The 12,222-nt window shown below is 35.9% G+C and overlaps 1 protein-coding gene across 1 annotated transcript in view; it reads right to left on the reverse strand.

The window, feature by feature from the left end:
- LOC149083614 (uncharacterized) overlaps window positions 1–12,222 on the reverse strand; it is a 21,438-nt gene continuing 9,216 nt past the window's right edge. Inside the window, exons 7-8 of the mRNA XM_089234107.1 lie at window positions 10,819–10,955; window positions 1–9,399 (exon numbers count right to left, since the gene is read on the reverse strand). Of these exons, the coding sequence (XP_089090233.1) occupies window positions 9,352–9,399; window positions 10,819–10,955 (185 nt within the window). The 3' untranslated portion in view covers window positions 1–9,351. The remainder of the gene's footprint in view (window positions 9,400–10,818; window positions 10,956–12,222) is intronic.

The following is a 12,222-nucleotide window of genomic DNA, read 5'->3' on the forward strand; positions in this document are numbered from 1 at the left end:
ATTAATATAAATTTACATGGTGATGATAACGAAACTTCTCAATATCTTAACATAATGGCAATAAATGGACTGGTCCCCCTTCACAAAAAGAAACAAATGATACTAAAACATGTTTAGACCATGTATTCCATAGATCAAAAATAAATACAATAGAAATTCACAGTGTATAAAACTCAGATAACAGATCACTATCCAGTATCAGGATATAAACTTTATACAAAAGAAAATAGAAGAAAATGATAAAAACAAACATATAAAAATAATAAATTACGATAAATTTGAAAAATTCATTGAAAATATAAATTTTGTTAGTGTCCTAGAAGAAAGATGTGTACAAAATAAATACAAACGATTCATGATATCATACAATTAAACTCTAATCTATGGACGAAACAAGTCAAGATGAAACTCAAAAAAAGTAAAAAAAACTGGATCACAAAAGAAATAATAAAATAAATCTTTAAGGAAAAATTGAAAAAAATACAAAAAGTACCCAAATATTATATCATACAAGCAAGAGTACAAGGAATACAATAAGGAACTGAAAAAGCATATTAGAAGAATAAAACAGGAATATATTAGAGATACTTTTAGGAAATGCGGGAATAACAAAAAAATGCAATGGAAATGTATTAATCAGAATATACTGAATGAAAATAAAAAGCAAAACATACTCCCAATCTCTGATAACCATAAAGACTTGGTGAAGAAATTTAATGAAGACTTTGTTACAAAAACTTGGAAGAAATAGAATTAAACACAGTCTGTAATGGTGATGATCTAATTCTAACAATTCTATGTACTTCTTCGAAATTAATGATTATGAAATTGATGAGATTATATCAGAATTAAAGACTAATAATGCAAGTGGATATGACCAAATAACCCTTAAGATGATGAAAATAATTGCCCATTATCATGTGCATGCAATAAAAAACCTAATTAACTCATCTATAACTGAAGGAGTCTTTTTTGGTGATTTAAAGTACGGCATAGTGCATCCCATTTATAAATCAGGAGAGACAGATAACTTACTAAACTATAAACCCATATCAATTCTTCCAATTTTTTCAAAAGTAATAGAAAAGTGCATAAAAAAACAGCTTGTAGATTTTCTAAATTATCAGCATTATTTAGCTCCTAACTAATATAGGGTTCAGAAAAGTAAAAATACAGAAATGGCCATTTCAGAGCTAAGCAATTACTTAAATACAGAGTTTAACTGTAATATTCTATAATGATGTCTCTATTTAAAAAGAGCTTTTGACTATGTAGATTTAGAGATACTCACAGGAAAATTGTCATCAGCTGGTATACGTGGAAGCATATTGAGCTGGTTTAAAACATACTTCTCTAAAAGGAAACAAGCAGTTAAAATAGGTGAAAAACGAGTATATTTTTAGAAGTAAAAAGGTGTTCCCCAGGGATCAGTTCTTGGCCTGATATTGTTCCTCATTTACATAAATGACATATTCAAACTTAACATAAATGATAAATTAATCTCATTTGCAGAAGATACAATACTGTATGTTGAAGACACTGAACTTACAAATTTAATAAAAAAAGTTGAAGACCTATTCAAAATCAGTACCTGGCTTAAGAAAAATAAACTAAAACTAAACATACAGAAAACTAAATACATCTGCTTAAAAACAAGAAACATCAACAGTTTGGCAAATTTAAGTATAAGTATATACTTGCAAAAAAAATTCATGATCATTGTCCGTGTCAACATATTTTACAATGTAACTGTCAAGAAATTGAAAGAGTACATGAATACAACTACCCAGGAATAATAATACAAGATGATTTAAATGGAAATCACAGTGAGAAAAAATAAAAAAATTAAGAATATATACAGCAATTTTATATAGACTAAGAGACACAATAGACAATAACTTTCTAAGATTTATTTTATGCTTGGATATATTATATAGGACATATGGAATCACTGCTTGGGGAGGTGCATATCAAACAAATATACAAAAACTAGATAATATATATAACAAGATAAGATCCCAAATAACAAGCACCACAATAAACACCAACAAAATAGAATGTCATAAGCTAACTATAAGACAAAACTGTTTATAGACAAATAAAATTTTCATTCTTAAACAATAATTGGTTAGAAATGAAACAAAATAGAACATCATCTAGATTGAATAACACATATGAAGTGCTGAAAACAAATAAAACATTACTCCAAAGGAGTTATAGATACACCACTCCAAAAATAATGAATCTATACCATGCAATCAATCATATAAATAATGACATAAGATCCAATAACAATATATTCACATTTTCTGTGAATACCAGTCTAGAATTCATAATACAACAATAATACAACTACGTAGTATAACAATCCATCTGTATGTAAAATTTCTTTGTTTCATAAATGAAAAAATAAAAATAAATATACCTCATACTGAACAATTATCAACTGACCCAAAAAAAAATCAATGGAGAAACCCTTATAGACCTACTGGAAGGATATTCATGTCCCTTGAGGTCAAAAGTGTGTGTTGAATATGTTTGTACATGCTTGTATAAATATGTTTGTACACGGTGGAGCGTGGCAATTTGCTGATTTGGGAATGAAATAAAAAAATAACTAACACTTAGAAACTAACATTTTTATTTTTCTCATATTGGACAATAATGGAAGTTTCTAATTACATGGTTTTAAACAGTGTATGTCTACCTTCACAATTCACACACTGCTGCAGACGTTTCCTGAAATTCTCATGCACTCCTTCAAGCACGTCTTCTGGTATTCTTGCAATTTCAGCCTCAATATTGTTCTGTAGGTCTTCCAGGGTGCTGGGATGGTTGCAATACACCTTCGACTTCAGGTAACCCCAAAGAAAAAAATTGTATGGGGCTAAGTCCGGTGAGCGTGCGGGCCAGTTGAGATCCCCCATCCGAGAGATAAGCCTTCCAGGAAACATTTGCCTCAAAACATTCATGATAATGCCCGCTGTGTGTGCAGTGGCACCGTCTTGTTGAAACCAGGTATCCTGTAATTGCATTGCCTCGAAAGCCGGCTGGAAAAACTCTTGCAGCATAGTAAAGTAACTATCTGAATTCACAGTTACAGCATGACGATTTTCCTGGAAAAAGTAAGGGCCAATGATGCCTACTTGTGATATGGCCATGGCCCCCACAAGGGGTGGGCTGGCAAGGCTCCAGCCCTGGGGCCCGGGACGATTTTCATTGTTTTTTGTTTTTCACGCTGTAAATACATCATAAGAGGGCCCGTGAAAGTCTGGTCCGGGGGTCCACAAAAGATCCCAGCCTAGGGCCCTACTCCAGGATGTGGGGGCCATGGATATGGCAAACCACACAGTGACGCGGTCTGAGTGCAGAGGTCTCACGTGAATTTACCTGGGGTTGGTTTCGCTCCAGTACCGCATATTCTGTTTGTTTACACACCCACTGAGGTGAAAATGTGCCTCATCAGAAAAGAACTCATTTGCGTCACGGGGTATGGTTGCAAGCATGTCTTCACAAGATGTTCTTCATGTTACATAATCTCGTACTGACAATTGCTGGACCACGCACATTTTATACGGGTGAAAATTCAGTTCACTATGAAGAATTCGGTGGAGAGAACGTCTTGAAATGCCAAGAGCAAGTGCTTGTTTCCGAGCTGAGCATTTCGGAGATTGCAGTACTGCTGCTCTAACTCGTTCGACATTTTGTGGTGTTGTAACTCTTCTCTCAGGTCCTCTTCGTACAGATGACACATCCCCTGTTGTTCTGAATGCATTTACCCAATTTACAATTGATTGCCGTCCAGGAACACGTCCGCGTGGGGGAACTCCAAATCGCAAATGAAAAGCACGCTGCACTGCAATGATCGAGTGGGAATTCGAGAAATACACTTCAACACAAAATAAGCGCTCCTCACGTGTCCACTGCATTATGGCAACTGAACAGCAGATGAATACAAACCTCCCGTCGATCACTATAAACCACGCCCACTCTCCCCTCTCTTCGACCAACAGCACAGCCACAGCGTGAATTCTAAAAAAGCAATTTATCGCGCTCCACCCTGTATATTTTATATATGTTTGTGTACAGGACCGTCATTTCAACTTTTTCCAGGGAGGGGCAAAGCATACGTACTCAATGTATGTATATATATACCATTTTTAGTGTATTTTCAAAAGGGGCAGGGCCCCCCCCCCCCCGCTAAATGACGGGCCTGTTTGTGTATATTAAAAAAAAGAAAGAATAGCTTCCTTTGTCAGAGTTTTACTCTTTGCTTTGAACTAAATTCTGAAAATTTATCTAATTTTAAATAACTTTTTAAGGTTTTAATCTAAAGGTTTCTAAAATCTTTGCAACCAAACTTATAAAACCTCTCACCATGAACCAGGAGAATATATTCTTAAACTAAAAATTGTCATTATGAGGTGATTATGCCAAAAAAAATTTTGTTTTAAATATTTCAGGCAATGAAAACCGATTTATACTTCATAATATAAACAAAATTAGTAAAAAAAATTTCATTATTTAAAAGAAAAATGAATATTCTCAATTGTTCTCCAATTTTTACATCCAGGAGAATATTTTCACCTCGCATCTCTAGGTTGGCATCAGTAGAGACAGGGCAACAACTTTCTAATTGGGTTTTTGAGAACAGGGTGCCCGTATAAAAAGTGTTTTTTTTAATACCCAGACAACTTCTTGCAATATGAATGACGTATCCAAGTTATAAACGTTGTTTGGATACTTTTTCTTAATTTGAAGTATGACTCTAGAATCAACGGTTTGCTAGTAATTCGCAGTGTGATGTGCGAGTTATGCACCCTGTCTATAGCCTTGCATCTCAACATTATTGTGGACTACAAGGGACCTCCCCCCCTTCAAGTATAACAAAAACTGATGCCTATTACTATGCACTGTCACATCAGTGACTCATGTTGAATCAAGAAGCACAGAAGGTAATTGTAATACTCGTGAAAGCTGAGCTTATGTGATGTTTTTGTGTCATTTCATAAGCCTATTATGGCCTATGAGATTTTATTTTTTCTGTTACGACGGGGAAAGGTTCAGGAAATATTCGAGCTGAAAAATGGCTTTTTTCAAAACAGTCTTTTTCTTTTCAATACATCCGACCTATCCTAATAATCTAAGGCAAGTGTCAGCAATTATTCGCCCTATGGCTATGAGAAAGGAGACAGAACTTTGTTGAATTAAGCCAATGGCATGTCAGGTTTTCAGTAGAAAATATTCACTTTGATTGGGGGTGGGGGGAGGTTTCCATCCAATATGTAGATATTTACCTCTTATCAATGCTATCTTCTTCATGTACAGTGAATGCATCTCTGCAGCAGCTTCACTTGCAAAAACCTCAGTAAAAGATCATTAAGCATTTCGATATAGCATACGTCATACAACCTCTGACAATAAAGTTTGGTGAATAGTCCTGTAACATTAACGTAGATGAAATGTTAACAAAAGTTGCCTTACTGTCGTTCGAAATAGTCACCTCCCATTACTATGCACCGCTGAGATCTCCTATACATGTCCTGGAAACTTTGCAAGAAGTCTTCTTTTGGGATGGAATTCAAAAGCCTCGTCATGTTTCGTTGGATGTCAGGAATATCGTCAAATCTCTTTCCTTTCCAAGCGAGTTTGAGTCGTGGGAATAGGAAGAAGTCTGGAGGACTGAGATCTGGCGAGTATGGTGGATGTTCAATTTGCACCGCTGTCAAGGTGGAAAAGCCATAGGATACTTTCCCCCCCCCCCTCTTTTGACATATAACTTAGATATTTAGTAATGAGAGTTATTCGTGTCTCATGTCGTGTTTATGTGTGATGTTTTGTGTCAAATAGTAGATATGCGTATTGTGTTTCAGGAAAATTAGTTTGTTTGTCCTTGTTCATTTGGGAAAACGTGTATGTTACACACCCATTTTTAGTACACACTGTACGTGTTTTCAAAATTTTGGATTTTGAATACGATCCCAATATTGGAGAGTTTTGTCGATTAGTCTAAAGTAATCCTCTGGAATTTTGCCACGTGGGTGTCAAGTGTGAGCCGATTTGAGACATCTTCGTTGGAGAAATTAAGAGTTTTGTAAAAATTTAAATTCGATCCAGCCAGTATAGCAAGGCAGGAGATGGCCATTTCACAAACTTTCGTTTCCGATCTCGAAGGTGATGCGGAGAGAGATTTTTTTTAATTTTGTTAATTGTTGCTGTTGAAACACACAAAATTACCGCTTTTCGTGTTTGAAAACTTTTGTCATGTCATCAGAGTTTTTCTAGAGGATGAGATATATGCATGTTGAATTAATTTTTAGTCATTAATTTAGGTAATTCATTAATAATTTCATATTTTTCGAAAAGGAAACTGTTGATAATTGTTAAGGTTGAATTTGGATAATAATTTTGATTGGTACATATTCAGATAATTCAAGAAAGTGTATTTTATGTGCCATCTTGAATTTAAAATCAGGTGTTAATTTTTTTAATTTTCTGTCATGTGACAAAATTTCTTTCTGTATCTTTAATTACGCGTCAAAGTATATCATGTGATCTATCATTGGAACGCCGAATTAATTTTCCATCTTATGGTAAAATTTTATTTTTATTTTGATGTGATGTGTGTGAGTAATTAATCGTTTTCTTTTTTGTATAACATTTAGTGCATTGTCCTTGGGATCAGAAGAGTCTCCCCGTAGGAAGTTAGTTTTCGTTCAGGGCGTTGTTTTGTCCAGGTTTTAGACATGCCCTTTCACCTTAATTGGTCAGAAGTGATGTCGTAAAAATTTACGCCATGAATCAAAGTGTGCGCATTTTCGAAGCCACGCCCACTTTTCAGTTTATTTATACCCTCGAGACCTCAGTGGGTTGGTTCAGTCTTCCGTTTTCTCAAGTCCAAGAAGCGCGGTCCCCTCCATGGAAGTCCATGGAAGTCTCCAGTTTATTTCCCCCTTGAAATGTGAAGTTTTCTTACGAGATGTTACTGTTCGCTACCGTTGTAGTTCTCCCATTTCTTTTTGTTGTTGATCACGTCAATATGGATCCTGAAGTTTATCACAGTGTCCATACTGGAGCCTGAGTATGTATCTTCGTCAACCGAGACGGTTCCCAAGAGTTCTCTTCTATCTTGAATAAGTCACCCGCTTCTCGGTGTCCCTGGAACTTGAGTGTTGATTAAAGAACTGTTCCTGTAGCGTCTAGAGGATTCGGAGTGCTGACCTCTGACTGACAGTATGTCGAGTCACTCAGAATTTGTAAGCATGCGAGTTCATTTTCCGGTTTTCCTCTCTCATTCACTAGTTTGTGTTAGTGGCGGTTTTTCTGGAAACTTGTATATATATATTTTTTTTGGTAAAAATCATAATTCATTGAAGTTAGATCCAACTCCCCCTTGGAAATTTTCGGTTAAGCATAAAAGTTCTTTAAGGAGTCTTAAGTCTAATGACCTTGATGACAATGCACTATGATGATTTGATTTATGATGTTTAAGTTTTGCGGTTTAAAGTAAAATTGTGTTTAATGATTATGTTTTGAAACAACATTTTTCTGCGCGGACTGTTTGAATTCGCTCATTGTCAGGTTTTGAAGTAGCTAAATGGTGTTGTTGTAAGGATAAAATGTCTCTTTTTAAAAAAAAAAGAAGTAATTAAAATTTAATGTTCTTAACTTTTATAACTGTGCGTGTGACTTGTATTAATTTGGTTCTGGTGAATTCCTTTTACTTGTTATTTATGTGGTAAATTTTCATTAACATGGAAAACTTTAACACTCCCCGTAGATAAGGGTTATTTTGTGGTCAAGGTAACCACGCTCTGTAATACCCTATTCTGATCACTGGCCTAAGTGTTAAAAATATACTCATGTTTAGGAGCAAAACGCTCAGGTTTCTCATAACTTTAATTGTTTTGTCGGTAATTTGCATCACGACTTCTCTTGTTACTGGGACAATTCATAAGTCATAATAATATTGTTCATGGAGAATTATATATATTTTTTTTATTTGTGTGAACACCAACTAGAACATTGATAACCAAAATTAGAACACCACCACCTTTTTTGCCAGGAACTGTTTGATGATATTGGCTGTGTGAGGGCGAGCATTGTCGTGAACAAGAAACCATGAACCACTTTTTAAAACAAGTCTTTCATGGAACACAAACAACGCTCAACTGAACAACGGTGGCGGCAGATGGTCAACACCTGCCGCTACGCATGTGCAGCATTTTGCTTCGCCAGATCGGCCGTTCTGACTTCATTCACCGAACTTTATTGTCAGAGGTTGTATATGCTCAACACATCGGCCGTGAACCAAATGTGGCCCTTGGAGTCATTTAATGTGTCCCCAGTGACAAATTATCAAACCACTCAAGTGACCTATGAAAGATTATCAAACCAGTTAAGTGGAACACATTTCCAAATCATTTAGCTGACAACTGTGAATATCCATATCACTTGAGTGAACCAGAGCGCATTTCCAAATCACTTGAGTGAACCAGAGCGCATTTCCAAATCACTTGAGCAACCTGCGGTACACTTCCAGTTCACCCGTGACTTGTTGTACATTTTCTGATTGCTTAAGTGACCCCGATATGCTTTCAAATCACTTGAGTGGCTTGCAGTGCATTCAGAGATCACTCAAGTGGTCTGCAACACATTAACACTTCTCTTAAGCGACCTCCACAGCATTTTTATAGATCAGTTTAGTTGCTCTTGGCATACTTCCAGATCACTCAAGCAAACTGTGCAACACTTTCAGATCACCTGTGTGACTTACAGCAATTTCCAGATCCCTCAGGTGACCTGCAACACACTTTTAGATCAGTGTGACCCGTGACACATTTCGAGATCATCTGAATGCCCTGAGGCACATTCCAAGATCATCTCAATGACTCGAGGCATATTTCCAAATAACTCAGGTGTCCTGCAACGCATTTCCAAACCAATGAATTATCCCACCCTTTCAAAAAAAAAGTTTAGCACCCTTGGCCCACATGCTATGTAGCTAGTCATCATCATGTATTCCAAATGAAATATTTGAGAAACTTGAAACATATGCGGAAAATTCATGTGGGAATTCATTGATGTCAATGAAACAATGATGTCAATGTCTCTTAAACAAAATATTTATTAATTAAAACAGTTTTGAAATAAAGTTTCACATTTTCAAACTAAAAAATGTGAGCAGTTTACATTAACTTTTTATTACCAACTTGGATCAGTCTCTATACTTTATCTCTACACGTTTTTAGCTTGAACTCGCGAGAAACAAATTTGCAGCAATTGGTTTTCCCAACTTGTTGTTGACGAATTCAGTCAAGTTGAAATTTTTCCTGTCAAAAGAATTGCCACTCAAACGTCCATTTTGTTTGTAAACCAAGGTGATGTAATGGTGACGAGCTGCAACAACAGAATGAAGTAACTAATTACATTTTTTTTGTAGACACATCTGAAATTTTAAAAAAGTAATCAATGATATTTACGGGATTTACTGTGAGCCTTATTCTTATCCATGTCAGGAAAATTCATTGACGGAAAATTCACGACTGGAAAAGTCCACAGACTAACAATTCACTCACAACAGTTTGACATGAGTGAATGATTGAGTGAGCGGATGAATGAGCAATTGAGTTAGTGAATGAACGAACAAATGAGCGATTTAGTCAATGAATGATTGAGTGAACGAATGCATTACTCGCTGTTGTAGACAAGAGAGTTGGATTCTAAATGAACCGGCAACAACCGGACAGAAAAAGGAAAATGGCGGAGCCAATCACAAACGAGAACATGATAGAGAATAATGATTATTGTAGAAACTGTTGCCAGATTTTTGAGAAGAGTGGTGTGCTAGTTAGGTCATTGACCAACTGGTTTGAGTTTTTATTGATGTGGAATGATTTGAGGAATCATTTCGGTGGTTCCTCTTTTCTAATTCTAGGTCAAAATTTTGCAATTCAAAGTCTCTCGTTCCCTGGTATTATTTAACCCAAAAGATAATTCATTTTTAATTTTCTGTTACTATCAGGTGGAGAACAATGCTCCTGCCTATGATCGGACGAGCTGCAGTAGCGCCAGAGTTCCATGGTAGTAAAGATGCTTTTCTATCATCATGAAGGTTGCTTCATGGTCCTGGGTTCAAACAGCACCTCCTGGAGATAGAAGGCCTCCGCACAGGTTTCCATAAACCTCATTCAGACTACCTAGCAAGTATGCCACATTTAGAAACACTGCATCCCATTTCGTTTCTTCTTATTTTGGCGTAGAATCTTCCTGATTGGCTCATAAATACAGCATAGTGATTGAACGCAGGGCATAGAAATCGCCAATTTTGAGCCAGATCATTTCTTTTTCGAACATTGATGATACTGGCACGAGCAGGGAATTTTTTTCCCTGAATATTCTGATTACTTGCTGACGTCACGAGCAGCGTGCAGAGGCCTTCTATCACTAGGAGGTGCTAGTTCAAACCTGCGGGTGAATATAGATAAGATATATCGTCAAGAATTGGGGTCGAATACCTTTTGAACTATTCTGCAGGCCCCAAAGCAGAATGTTTAGCACTGTTCTGCAACGAGCCCTCAGCTGACAGGAAATTTACTGTGTTAAAAATCCCCATACGTGTAATAGTGTTTTTTTTGCACTTTTTCTTAAAATTATTCCAAATTGTTCTGCATTAGCGCTAATTGTCCTGCACATTTTGGCACATTCTGCTTTGGGGTCTGCAGGTAATTATATAAAATATCAAACAATATTATTGCATGGCAGTTCAGTAATTTACTTAAGCAATGAAGATGTTCATGTGAATAAAAAATGACTTACATGGAGATGACCTAAATACGAAAACAGCTGCTTTCCACTGCCAACAACATTGCTGGGCATGTCTGTAACTAACCAATGTAAAGGTGTTATCGAACATTTCTCCTTGGGACCATGACTACTGGGATCTATGGATGTAGCTATTAAATAAGAAACAAAATTAATTCTCTCATCAAAGGGAAAACATCGAGTGTTTTGTTTTTTTTCCAAAAATAGTCATTTATGATATTATCAGTAGATTTCAAAACCTAACATGAAAATTGGAAAATTTAATTAATTGCTATTAATCTGATTATTTTCTGTTTTTGGATTATATGTGATTCTTAAAATAAGTCTGATAACTAGCTAAAGGAAAATAGATCATTCAGGCCACTCTATATTTGAATTTTGACAGTTTTTACAAACTCATTCATGTGAATAATTTCAGCACGTTGAATGTGCAATAAAATACAGTGTCACATTTTTATTTCCAAGACCTCCATGACAGTGATTCCCAAACATTTTGAAGCTCAACCCCCTTTTTGACAAGAATTTTATTGGTGCCCCCCCCCCCCACTCTTTTTTCCACACCTTCAGTTAAAATTTATCAATCAATGGTGCTGTACCAACGCTATTCACATGTGCATACCATCAACTATGCATTTCTGAATTTTTTGAAAAAACCAACATTCTGATCAAGAAGCTTGTGTGTATGTGCACAACAGATATACATCAACCCGTGTTTGACAGCCAATGAAAATTGGATGATTTTAGGGCTTACTATCATCAAAGTCAGAGGCATCAGAAGTATTTCAGACCTGTGGGTGCTCGACTTGGTCTTTATGTAGAAGATTTTGATTTCTGAATTAATTCTGGAGGTGCTTAAACCAGTGATACAAAATACTATGGATGCCCATGCATCCACGGCTCTGACACCACTGATCAAAATCATCGATAAAATGTTTTCATCAAAAACCCGATAATTAAAATTTTACAGAACTATCTATAAGCATGAAAAAAAAATGGTTTTTCATTTACTACTTTCAAGATTTTCAATTTTAATGTGGCGTTTCCTTTTCCAGACATCATGTAGTTCCTAATTTGTTAGTTTGTGTGCTTCACTTTTGATGAGTGTATGCATGGATAATAAGTAGCTCAGCTAAGAGTTAAGGTGTTTTAGGTTGTTTTTTTTTTAATATATATATTTATTCACGTTGCAAAACAATGTATAATAAATTTGTTTTAAGACGTTTATATTTTGGAAAATCTTCCCTCCCCAGGGGTTGCAACCCACAGTTTGGGAACCACTGCTCTAAAATATATCTTGTATGAAACAACCCATAAATATGTACAGACGTGCCAACTTTAGGAATCCAGAAATCCGGAGATTCTCCCGGGGGAGGATCTGCGGCACTCATAGACTCTATT

The sequence above is a fragment of the Pholcus phalangioides genome, unplaced genomic scaffold, assembly GCF_987345545.1.
Source record: "Pholcus phalangioides strain wild (caught in Gottingen) unplaced genomic scaffold, Ppha-v1.0 ptg000008l_1, whole genome shotgun sequence".
Classification (NCBI taxonomy): Eukaryota; Metazoa; Arthropoda; class Arachnida; order Araneae; family Pholcidae; genus Pholcus; species Pholcus phalangioides.